This window comes from Pistacia vera, unplaced genomic scaffold, assembly GCF_008641045.1.
Source record: "Pistacia vera cultivar Batoury unplaced genomic scaffold, PisVer_v2 Contig555, whole genome shotgun sequence".
Lineage (NCBI taxonomy): Eukaryota > Viridiplantae > Streptophyta > Magnoliopsida > Sapindales > Anacardiaceae > Pistacia > Pistacia vera.
In genome coordinates this window covers 159,520-173,104 of record NW_022196396.1, presented here as the reverse complement: position 1 = coordinate 173,104, position 13,585 = coordinate 159,520, and the positions used below count along the sequence as shown (strand labels likewise).

Below are 13,585 nucleotides of genomic sequence, written 5' to 3'. Positions count from 1 at the left end.
CATTAACAGCTACAAGTAAAATATATGGAAAGACAAAAATTGTAATGAATAAACGTGAATGTCACTTGCAATTCTGTAACTTTTTGATTTTTATCTTCTCTAACTCTTAAAACTTTTCAAGTTCTATAACATCAAAATATTTTATTGATTTTTAATTTTATTTATAATATTTCATAATCTTGAAACTATTAATAAATGTATTATGAAAGATAATGTACATTTAACTTTGGAATAAAAAAAGCATTAGTTCTATTTCTTTTCAATTATCTTCTCTTTTCTTATAGTTTATTTTATTATAGGGTATCAGAAAGAGTCTCTAATCATATCAACTTGTCAAAGGAAAAAAAAATTCTCATTAAGTTTTTGTCTCTTATCAAATTTGGAGTTTAAGTTTTCCATTTGCCAATTTTCGTCATGACAAATCTTACAAAACTTGAATTTGTGGCTCTTGATATTACGGGCAAGAATTATTTTTCGTGGATTCTTGATGCTGAAATTCACTTAGATGCTACGGGTCTTGGTGATACCATCAAAGAAGGAAATAAATCATCCAATCAAGATAAGGCTAAAGCCATGATTTTCCTTTTACATCATCTCTACGAAGGATTGAAAACTGAATAGCTTACTGAAAAAGATCCACTTACTCTTTAGGAAAATTTGAAGGAAAGGTATGACCACCAAATAATTATGATTCTTCCTAGAGCTCGTTATGATTAGATGCATTTACGTTTACAAGATTTTAAATAAGTAATTAAATATAACTTTGCAGTATTTAAAATTAGTTCTCAATTGAAATTGTGCGGAGAAAATGTTATTGATGAAGATATGTTAGAGAAAACATTCTCTACTTTTCATGCATCAAATGTGCTCCTGCAACAACAATATAGAGAAAAGGGTTTTCAAAAATATTTTGAACTAATTTCATGCCTTCTTGTGGCTGAACAAAATAACGAGCTATTAATGAAAAATCATGAAGCTCGTCCACATGTTCTACTCCATTCCCTGAAGTGAATGTGATAATATATAATAATCATGGGTGTGGGCGAGGTCATGGCCATGGCCATGGTCGTGGCCGTGGACGTGGACATGGACATGGTCAAAGTCGTAATAATCACAACCGTGGTGTTATAACTATAACTCTTCTAATTATAAAAGACACTATAAGTGAAATAATGATGAAGAGAAAAAGGAAAAGGCAAAAGTGGACAACATAAAAATTCGAAGAATACAGAAAATCTTTGCTATCGATGTGGCATGAAAGGACATTGGTCACGTACTTGTCGTACGCCTAAACATCTTGTGAACTTTATCAAGCATCGTTGAAAGAAAAAGAGAAAAACACAAAAGCAAATTTTGCACCAAAATGAAAATAGAGAAGCAAATTTTGCTTATCAAGGATTATGGACCTAATGATACAACACATCTAGATGTTGCAGATTTCTTCGAAAATCCTGAAGGGAGAATTGATCATTTAATTGGGGATGGGAATGTCTGAAATTATTAAAGTTATGTTTTTGTGAGTGTTTTACTTTTAATTTATTTATGTTGAGTGTTTTACTTATAATATGTTTAAGTTGAGTGTTTTGCTTTTAATGAGTGTTTTACTTTAAATATGGTTAAGTGTGATTTTCAATTTTAGATAAATTACTTTGTTTTGTTGACATTGTAAAATGCTCGACGGTGTACTTTGTTTTTTACTAAAGAAAAATAGACATTCCCATGTCTATGATTGGATCCAAGATTGATGATGAAGATCTTTGTCTCGCAGACACTACTATAACGCATACCATACTTAAAGAAAGAAAACATTTTTCTTCTTTGATAATGTGTAAAGCTAACATAAATACAATATCTGATTGTACAAGATTAATTGAAGGCTTTAGAAGAGCTAATATGTTATTGCCCGGAGCAACATAGTTTATTATAAAAGATGCATTATTTTCTTCCAAGTCTAAAAGAAACTTATTAAGTTTTAAAGATATTCGTTGTGATGGATATCATATTGAGACAACTAATGAAGGAAATATTGAATATCTTTATATTACAAGAATAATTGCAGGCAAGAAATGTGTGTTGGAAAAATTACCTGTTTTTTCTTCTGAATTATACTACACAAATATCAGTGTATTTGAAACACATGTTATAGTAAACCATAAGTTTACTAATCCTAATACTTTCAATATTTGGCATGATCGGTTAGGCTATCCTGGTTCAATAATGATGCGAAGAATAATTGAGAATCCACATGGACATCCATTGAAAAACCAGAAGATTTTTCAATCTAATGAATTCTCTTGTGTTGTTTTTTCTCAAGGTAAATTAATTATTAGACCATCACCAACTAAAATTGGGATTGAATCACCTACATTTTTAGAAAGAATTCAAGGTGATATATGTAAGCCTATTCATCCACCATGTGGACCATTTAGATATTTTATAGTCTTAGTAGATGCATCTACAAGATGGTCCCATGTGTGTTTATTATCTACTCGCAACCTGGTGTTTGAGAGATTACTTGCTCAAATAATTCGATTGCGAGCACAATTTCTAGATTATACAATTAAGACAATATGTCTTGATAATGTTGGTGAATTTATGTCTCAAGCTTTTGATGATTATTTTATGTCAATCGGAATAACGATTGAAAAGCCTGTTGCCCATGTTCATACACAGAATGGTCTAGCAGAGTCATTTATTAAACGTCTCCAATTGATTGCTATACCATTACTTATGAGATCAGAGCTCCCAAGTTCTGCTCGGGGACATGCTATTTTACATACAACAGCACTTGTATGCATTAGGCCAACAAGTTATCACAAATTCTTCCCTTTACAATTGGCTTTTGGTCAAGAGCCAAATATTTCCCATTTAAGAATATTTGGATGTGCGGTATATGTTCCAATTGCTCCACCACAACACACTAAAATGGGTCACCAAAGAAGATTAGGAATATATGTTGGATATAAATCTCCTTCTATAATTAACTATTTAGAACTATTAACAGGAGATTTATTTACGGCACGATTTGCCGATTGTCATTTTGATGAAACAAAATTCCCAACATTAGGGGGAGAGAATAGGCAATTGGAAAAAGAAATTACCTGAAAAATGTCGTCATTATCTTATCTTGATCCTCGTTCTAAACAATGTGAACAAGAAGTTCAACAAATAATGCATTTGCAAAATGTAGCAAATCAATTGCTATATGCATTCACTGATTCAAAAAGAGTGACTATATCTCACATACCAGTTGCAAATGCTCTAATTTGGATTGATGTCCCTGAAGGACAATTACCTATAGCAAATGAATCTAAGACACATTTAAAGTGTGGTAGACCAGTTGGTTCCAAAGATAAAAATCCTCGAAAGAAAATAGTAGCAAATTACCAAGATGTTTACATCAAGGAGGCAAGTTCTCATGAAGAGAATAGAGACATATTTAATCATAAAACTCCAGAAGAAGTTCAGGTACTTGAAACTAGCAAGAATGAAGAGATCTCAATAAATTATGTCTCTATAAAAAAAATATGGAACTGAAAAGAAACAATTGTCGACAACATTTTTGCATAAAATATAGCGCTTGATATTGTAAATAATAATGAGGATCTTGAACCTAAATCTATTGAAGAATGTAGACAGAGAGAAGATTGACCAAAATGGAAAGACGCAATCAAGGCAGAACTAAATTCATTAGAAAAACGTGGAGTTTTTGGACCTGTAGTCTGAACACCTAAAGATGTAATGCCGGTGGGGTACAAATGGGTATTTGTGTGAAAACGAAATGAGAAAAATGGAAAGTCGCAATCAAGGCAGAACTGAATTCATTAGAAAAACGTGAAGTTTTTGGACCTGTAGTCCGAACACCTAGAGATGTAATGTCGGTGGGGTACAAATGGGTATTTGTACGAAAAGGAAATGAGAAAAATGAAGTCGTAAGATATAAAGCACGACTTGTAGCAAAAGGGTTTTCGCAAATACCTGACATTGATAATGAAGAAACATATTCTCTAGTGATGGATGCAATAACATTTCGTTTCTTATTAGTCTGACAACATATAAAACCCTTGATATGTATCTAATGGATGTAGTTACATCCTATTTATATGGATCACTTGATAACGACATATATATGAAAATCCCTAAAGGATTTAAAAGGCCTGAAGTGTGCAACTCAAATTCTTGAGAATTTTATTCAATTAAATTACATAAATCATTATATGGATTAAAGCAATCAGGTCGTATATGGTACAACCATCTCAGTAAATATTTGTTGAAAGACGGATATAAAAATGACCCTATTTGCTCATGTGTTTTCATAAAAAGATCTGGATTTGAATTTGTTATAATTGCTGTATATGTTGATGACTTCAATATTATTGGAACTCTTGAAGAGATTCAAAGGGCAACAAATTATCTAAAAATGGAATTTGAGATGAAAGACCTTGGAAAAACAAAATTTTGTCTCGGTTTCCAAATTGAGCACTTAACGAGTGGAATTTTTGTGCACCAATCAAATTATATCGAGAAAATCTTAAAAGGATTTTATATGGATAAAGCACATCCACTGAGTACCCCAATGGTTGTAAGATCACTTGATGTGAACAAAGATCATTTTCGGCCAGCAGAAGATAAAGAAGAGGTACTTGGTCCTGAAGTACCATACCTAAGTGCAATAGGTGCATTAATGTATCTTGTTAACAATACACAATCGGATATAGCATTTTTAGTAAATTTGTTAGCAAGATATAGTTGTGCTCCGAGACGAAGGCATTGGAATGAAATTAAGCATATATTCCAATATCTTCAAGGAACAATATATATGGGTTTATTTTATTCAAATGAATCTACACCTCAATTAATTGGTTATGCAGATGCAGGATATTTATCTGGCCCACATAAAGCTAGATCTCAAATAGGCTATTTGTTCACATATGGAGGTACGACTATTTCATGACGTTCTACAAAACAAAATATAGCTGCTACTTCTTCAACCATGTTAAGATAATAGCTATTAATGAAGCAAGCCGAGAATGTGTTTGGCTCATATCACTAACCCAACATATTCAAGAATCATATGGCATTGATTACAACAAAGAAGTTCTTAGAACATTATATGAAGATAATACTGCATGCATAGCTCAGTTAAAGGGAGGTTATATGAAAGGTGATAGGACGAAACATATATCACCAAAATTCTTCACTACTCATGATCTTCAAAAGAATGACGATATTGAAGTTAAACAGATTCGCTCATGCGATAATCTGGCAGACTTATTTACTAAAACTTTACCGACTGCAACATTTGAAAAGTTGGTATACAATATTGGAATAAGTTGGTATACAATATTGGAATGCGTCGGTACAAAAATCTTAAGTGATATCATCATGCGGGGGAGTAAATACGCACTGTACTATTTTTCTCTTGAATAAGGTTTTATCCTATTGAGTTTTTCCTGATAAGATTTTTAATGAGACAATTTCTAAATGCGTATAATACACAAGAATAATGTACTCTTTTTCCTTCACTATGTTTATTGAGTTTTTTCCTAGTAAGGTTTCAACCAGACATATTCTTTGTGTAATGGACAGCCAAGGGGGAGTGTTATGAATAAATGTGGATGTCCCTTGCAATTCTATAACTTCCTAATCTTTCATCTTCTCTAACTCTTAAACCTTTCAAGTTCTACAACATCAAAGCATTTTATTAGCTTTTAATTTCATTTATAATATTTCATAATCTTGAGACTATAAATAGATATATTATAAAAGATGATGTACACTTAACTTTGGAATAAGAAAAGAATTGGTTCTATTTGCCCTCAATTATCATCTCTCTTCTTATAGCATATTTTATTATAAAAATCATTTTTTTACTTAAATTAATTAAAAGATTTAAATACTGTACTTCTAAATTTGGTAACTTACAGTCTAGATCTACTAATTATACAATTTAATTTGGTGTTTAGAAGTTAATCTAACCATGATTAATATATGTAAATTGATCAAAATTTGACTTGCAAGAAATAGCTAAGAAGTAGCTGCACAAACTCTAATCTTTCGATCGCTGACAATTGACAGGCTTTGAAAGAGTATGATTTGAGTGGTTTTGATGAGTGATGATTCAGAAAGAAAATGATGGTGGTATAGGATCGCAACAATACCGAAATTGAAAATGAAATATAAATTTAGATGGTAAAATGATAAATATCCGTGAGTGGAAAAGTGTCACTAAACCATAATTTGGATGGGAAAAAAATAGTTTACTCATCACATAATGGTCAAATAGACTAGAGAAAACACGGAATGCATGGAGTAACAAACACTACATGAATTATACTTGTGTTATACACTATTGAACATTGCTACAATACAATATCAGTAAACTAACAATAAAATTCAACATATCAAAACTTATTATCTAATCCCAATGAAGCCATACCAAATCTCTGTAGTCAGCCTCTGTACACATAATAATAAGATGCTTCATCACTGGCGGCTAAGAATTGAAGTATAATCATCAAAGTGACTAAAACTAGAACATAATCCACATGTATGATGCAAGGGATGAAGAAGACGAGCTCCTACTGACCTTATTCATCTGTTTCTAGCATTCTTTCAGAATTCGGAATTGAAAGGTTAATTCAGTGCTCAGAAGCCAAAAACTTTTGATGATATATTCATCAGAGGGTCTAAAGCACTTGGTGCAAATTTTCTTGCGAAAAGAAAACAAGTTGAAGAGGGCTGGCTATTGTATGTGCACTGTTGACCTTCGAAAACTTTATGGAGGAAAAATTCTTCTGTGATATCATTTCTTCCGAATGTAGCCGGATGAGCTCCTCCCCTTGACCAGTCCACCCAAGTGAGGCTTCTGTTTGCTAAGAGTTTTGGCACTAGAATGGCTAGCATCGTGGGAAAATAGTGTTCATCCACATAACATGCTGGTCGACAGAACTGTTCAAATTTTGGATAAAATGTAGTATCTTCCACAATGTTGACTGCCAGCTTTCGGTTAACTTCAAACCACTGGGATCCTTTACGCCACTGGGTAATGTTCACCACGGGAGCCATGTTCTCATTATAACGCCCTCTCCCATATGGTCCAGGGTCATCAAATGCACCCATGAAACTATATTTGGATCTCATTATGTAGTGGTAGATGACGGAGAAGTTATATAGTGGAATGCAGGATTCGGAGACGAGTATGAACCACTCATTGGAGATATCAAGCAATGCGTTAGCAAGAAGTCTTCTCTCTGCATCACACATGCTCATTCTTCCCCATTCAGAGATCTGCAAAGGAAGATAGCACAAAAACCATCAACTCCTCCTAATATTGAGAATATTGGATTCAAAGCCATACACTTGAAGCAGTAAAAAACAATAATTATCAAACAATTTATGAAAAACTTAGAAAGAATTCTTATTGATAAGTTCCTATGACGAGTCTTTACGATAAGCACCCCTTACATCTGATAAGACAGGAAGACAGTTCAAGTATCAAATTTTAACAAGGGGCATCTTCAAGCACATATTGTCTTCCTACTACTCAATTTTAAAATAAAATAAAACAAACAGCATGTATGATTAGGAAAAATAGCTCTTCAAAACCATGTAAAGCAAAACCAAAGCTTATGTTTTAAGGGCTCTTCCTTATTATCTTGATATTTACATTTCTATTAGTCCTATGAAGATGAGTACTTCATTTTGAACCAAAACATAGACCATCAATATTTTCCATCTCCATGTGAAACCCTAAAACTTCCATCTGTTTATATCTTTTTGCTATCTCAAAGATCAGAACGTAAACAACTAATTAATATTGTGAATCCTTATATAAAAAAAAAAATAAAAAAAAAAATAACTACTGCAATTTGATGTCAAGCCTTTATGCTTACAGGCTACAGCTCTACTTTTATACTCAATCAAACACTGAAACACAAATCAAGTCCTAATTATCTAATCCAGTTCCAACACCATTTCTCAAAAGGCATCTTCTTTATACAAATACACAGCCCCACTTGATCCAACACATATAGTGTTAATTCCGACCTCACTCCTTCCCTATCTATAATTGTGTTTTGGTCCCATCTTATTCACCTCTTAACTAATTTGGCCAGCTTTTTATGGCTCTAACAAACAGAGAGCCCAGCAGTTCCCACCTTTTCTTCACATTTACCCAAAATGATCAACTAATGAGAGTCAGTCATTCTCTGTCCAACCCAGTATGGCGGCTGCAAGTTAAAATGAATGTTAGCTTTTTTTTAATAAACTAAAAAAGTAAGAATATTCAAGAATATGGTCCCATTAAATACAGTGATGTTTCACATGTATAGCTAACATTCTTTTGTCCTGTTATGTCTAAATTATGCTCTTATTTGATTCGTGCACTCTCTGTGGCTAGCATAACCATTTCTATTCCCAGTTCCTAACAGCAGCTCATGCAAGGGTCTAGATCATATGCTTATTTGGTTCATGCACTCTCTGTGGCTAGCTCATTTCCATTTCTGTTTCCAGTTCGTAACAGCAACTCATGCAAGGGTTGAGGCACTTGGCTAAAGAAGTAATATTTTATAACTGACATCATCACCTACTTGGCTGACTCACATGTCCAAAACCAACCGCCAACTGAAAAACAGGATATAATTAGATTAAAAGTAAAATTGATTAATCAATGTCTTCCTCATTAAAAAAAATCTCCAGAGTTTGACCCTTTGTCAAAAACATAATTGAAAGGCCATGTTGAATGATGACATAACTTTTTTATTTTCAAAGACTGGAAACCCCAAATGTAGTTCTGGAGTCCTCGTCAACTTAAGCTCTTGACCAAATATGACAAGGCATCCAAGAATGGTGACATAATGATTAGTAAAGATGAAACCACAAGAGAATAAACAAATTACAGGTAAGAAGAAGTTATAGTCATCCTCAGTCAAGGAAAAGGACTGGAATTTACATCCTCATATGTATAATCAGTAGTACAACAAACGAGTCAGATGAATTTCTATCAAAATTCAAAATAGCAAATTAAACCTGGATAACAAAGATGCAGGCCATACCTGACTTGGAATTTGTCTCCCATAAAAAATTGATGATGATGGATATTTAGCCTCGTACGTGGGCAATGAATGAACATAGATCGAATATAGCCCTTCATGCCCCTTCAAGAACTTCTCCCAAAGAGGTCCAAGTGGGAGTGGCCCCTTTGTCAAAAACATAAACGCAATTTTTGGAACTCTCCTAAAGGGGTACTTCTTTATTCGAGGAACAAATGATGCTCTCCACAAAAGCTCTTTATCGCTCATAGTGTGCATTAAATTTGATGGAGGTTTTATCCAATTATCCAAACCATTCGGTTTTTCTTTTTCAAAGCATGGCTCAAAATTGGACTTAACCGTTGTCACTACACTCTGGACTCCAAAAAAACGAATTGTGTAAATACTAATGAATGTAAAGGCGATACACAAAGCCAGAAACAAACCAAATAACTGAAATAGCCTCAGCGGCAACGCCCTCGATTGATTCGTCTTGTTTATAAGTGAAGGGTCTTTGCCTTCCTCCAACGGAACCACCCTTGTTTGCATCTTTCCAACTTTATTAAATCAAATTTCACCGTCTGGTTCAGATCCAAAGCAACTTCTATTTTACCATACAAAAAAGACTTCCAAGCCTCAAATTATCAAATGATTCCCAAACCTGAGCTTCAAACTGCAAGTAAGATAAAAACTGAAACATCAAAAGCTAATTATAGCATTCGAGATTTCTAAAACTAAATCTACATCTCCAAAGCAAATTTAACAATACAGATCTAGAATTGATACTAAAGTACCCCCCCTCCCCCCCAAAAAAAAACTCAAAACAATTATAGGGCAATAAGAAGCTGGAGACACTGTTTTTAACAAGAATCTAAATCAAAGATAGAGTCTACTTTTAAATCAAAATGTGACGAGCACGAGTAAGTACGAAAATGATAAGATTGTGAACATACCACGCAACCTTCTTTTGACCATACCACAAAACATAATCATAGATCTTTTCACTCCATTCAATGCTCGAACTGCGGCATCGAAGAAGCAGAAGAGTCAAAAAGCAATAAAAGAAGTTAGGCAAGGAAGAAAAGATGATTGGTCCAAGAAAGTCGGGAATCTCGAAAGTGAAGGTGAAGCAATCACGGGAGATGATGTAATAGTGAAATCTGGAGAATTTAAGAATGTTTGATCTCACGCAAACAGAGTGGGGGTGTAGGTGGCTACTTGGCTTTGGTTTTGGCTTTGGCCTTTTGTCGGGGTCTTTGTTTCGTGGATTTTACATTTACAATGTGTATAGGTGATGGGGCACTTCACATAACCACGTTTTTGGTGTTAAAAAACAATCTTACAACTATTTTGCTTTTGTTATCTGCTCATCCTAGTTTTTCGTTTTTAACAACTGTCCTACCACTTTATTTTCCAAGTTTAATTTATGTTATTTTAGGATTTAAAATAAGGGGAAACGATTTACACCTATCCAAGGTTTGGCGAAATGATAGATTAATACCCAAAAGGTTTTAAAAAGACAAATAAGTACCTTCCGTTAGTGAAAAGACTAGAATACCCTTTAAAAAATATTAGTCTATTTTTTAATTAGTTTTAAACTCCTTAAGTTTATTAATTCCATCAAATACCCCTCCCAAAAAGTTTAAAAATTAACAAAAATACCCCCACCCACCCATACTTGTCAGATTCTGACGGCCACCACCGATGGTAGCCGAGATCTGTCATAACGGTCTACACCACCACCAGAAATGGTCGGTAATTCACCGATCTGGCCTTTTCCGGCTGGATCCACCACGGATATGGCCGGAAAAGGCCAGATCTGGTTGTCGACGGCCGCAACACTCGACGGCCGCAACACTCGACGGCCAAAGATGTAGTCGTCGTTGTCTGTCAATGATAGCCAAGATGTGGCCGTCGTTGTCTGTCAACGATGGCCATTTCTTTAGCCGTCACTTTCCGGCCAGATCTGACATTTTCACGTCAGATCTGGCCTTTTCCGATCATATCCGTGGTGGATCTGGCCGGAAAAGACCAGATTGGTGAATTACCGATCATTGGTAGCGTAGACCGTTATGATAGATTCCGGCTACCACCGGCGGTGGCTGCCGGAATCTGGTAAATATGGGTAAGTGGGGGTGTTTTTATTAATTTTTAAACTTTTTTTCTAGGGGTATTTGTGGAATTAATAAACTTAAGATGTTTAAAAGTAATTAAAAAAATAGACTAATATTTTTTAAAGAGCATTCTAGTCTTTTCACTAACGGAAGGTACTTGTTTATCTTTTTAAAACCTTTTGGGTATCAATCTATTGTTTCGTCAAACCTTGGGTAGTTTATAAGTCGTTCGGTCTTTAAAATAATAATTAGAAATATATAAAATAGGAAAAACCCATTTTCTAAATTTTAAGAACAAGATTCCAAATCATTTTTGGAAATAAAAACACAAACTACAATGTAGTCACAATCTTAGTAGGTAATAATTTATGACTGATGCATGGCTCGGAACTATTCTTCTAGATTAAGAATTAGATTACAAGGCCTAAAAAGAAGTATGATCATTAAAATATTAAATTATAAGGTTATTTTTCTTATGTATTTTTTTATTTTTAAGATGTCTAAAAATCTTCAAATGATTCTATATGACCTAAATTATTATTATAAAAGTTTATCTATAAAAATAAGAGTTCAACATACTCTTATTTTTAAAATATAAATTAAAGAGTGAGTTAAACCCTCCACATTCAGAGAGTCAAATTTCACTCTCTATCCTAATTTTAATTAATAAACTACAATTCCTATGCATTTTATTTATTATTCTCTCTCCCATTAAATCTATTTCTTGAAAATAAGAACATTTTTATAAATTTAAAGAGTCTATTGGATTTAAATAAAAATTATTTCTTTATATTAAAAATTAATGAAGATGTTCTTATTTATAAAAAAATACTCTAAATAAACTTACACACATCTCAACTTTCCAGAACCCTAAAATTATCGATTGGATAAGAGCTCTTGTAGTTACTTTATTAGCAATCGAAAAGAGACTTAACTTAAAATCTTTTGAGTAATATATTCAAGTCTCTATCAAACCACTATACCACTAAGTGTCTTTATCACACCAAAATTTGACACAACTTTCAACTAATTTATTAGCTTTTGATTACTGTATTCAAAGGTTGAAAAGTTGGGGAACTAATATTTAAAATACTACTTCAGTCTCTTGTTTAATGGATAAGAATTTGGGAAAATTTTATGTTGTAATAGTCTCATCCTTTATATCTTAATCTAAATTTTATTATTATTATATTTGTGTGAATATAGGAACACAAAGTGAGAAAAACATGATAATTTGACAATGGGTTACAAAGAAGACGAACCACCATTGCCATTGAAATTGGATAATCAAATAATAATATTATGTTGAATTTTCACTGTAATTATAGCATTTTAACGATACGTCTTTTCCTAAAATTAATAATTGAAATTACAAATTCATTTTGGTAATTATAGCTTGACAATAATTCAATAGTATACAGAATTTGATAATACATTCACATAATATCTCCTTAAAACTTGGAAGAAATTTAAATAAAAAAGATGACTATTACACCAATCCATTTGTTTGTTTATTATTGTCAAAGTCCACTGCAGAAATGACCTCCATTGATGGTGATACCCAACAGCTTAGAAGTGTTGAGAAGTCTAGTCGTAATTTTATTGCTTGGCAGAGATTGGCTACCTATATCTCACCTTCTTCTTGCATTAGAAGTGTAAACCTTTTCAACTAAATTCAAGTTCCAATGGATGATAGGCTACCCTTCACCTCTCAATTTTCAATGGTTTCAAATGAATGCACTGTATCTAATCAGCTGCAGCGTTGTCTGCTAATAAATAAAATATTCAATTCACATTCTAATGAAGGTGAGAAAATTTGCCTAAATTTACGTTAACACCACAATTAATTTCGAAGAAACCGCACAAGGTAAAAGAGGTGCCGGTCGGTTGGACCGGGACCACGCTTCTCTGGTCGCGTTCAGGTCTTAAGGGGGTTTTTGCAATATTTCAAATTAGAAGGGCTAATTAAATTTTATAGGAGTGTTGGAGATATGTCAAAAGTCATGGATTAGTTGTTAATTTTTTTGGGGTATTTTTAAAATAAATAAAAATTTAGGGACTACTTAAGCTTTTTAAGGGAAATTTTTGTAAAATATTAAATTTAAGGATTAATAGTAATTTTTTAAAAATAAAATTGTCGCTGACATCATCAGTCCAACCGATTGGACCGGTTGACCCTGACCCGACAACACCGGGTTTTAAAACAATGCGTTAACAGTGACTAATCCCACCTCATACTGTAGTATTTATCTAAATGATAAAAGAAGCTTCCAAGTGTAAATGAAAACCATGACAACACTGCATAATGGCCCTTGAAACTCTAACAGGAAACAGAGCTTTCACCACGAGAGAAAAATCATCGAAAGATGAATATAGTCGAAATTTCATATCCATGTTTCTGATACTGTAGTCTTGAGTAAATACTTATGATACAAGATG

The 13,585-nt window shown here is 33.2% G+C and overlaps 2 protein-coding genes across 2 annotated transcripts; one reads left to right on the top strand and one right to left on the bottom strand.

The window, feature by feature from the left end:
* Positions 1-3,108: 3,108 nt before the first annotated feature.
* On the top strand, positions 3,109-3,685 carry LOC116108137. Its single transcript, XM_031394414.1, has 2 exons — positions 3,109-3,468; positions 3,629-3,685. Exons 1-2 carry the CDS (start codon positions 3,109-3,111, stop codon positions 3,683-3,685), a joined length of 417 nt encoding a protein of 138 aa, XP_031250274.1.
* Positions 3,686-6,437: 2,752 nt separating this feature from the next.
* LOC116108159 (glycosyltransferase BC10-like) lies at positions 6,438-10,003 on the bottom strand. Its single transcript, XM_031394434.1, has 3 exons — positions 9,986-10,003; positions 9,057-9,705; positions 6,438-7,290 (listed from the first exon to the last, which is right to left on the bottom strand). Exons 2-3 carry the CDS (start codon positions 9,579-9,581, stop codon positions 6,649-6,651), a joined length of 1,167 nt encoding a protein of 388 aa, XP_031250294.1. The 5' UTR covers positions 9,582-9,705; positions 9,986-10,003; the 3' UTR covers positions 6,438-6,648.
* Between the last annotated feature and the right edge of the window lie 3,582 nt (positions 10,004-13,585).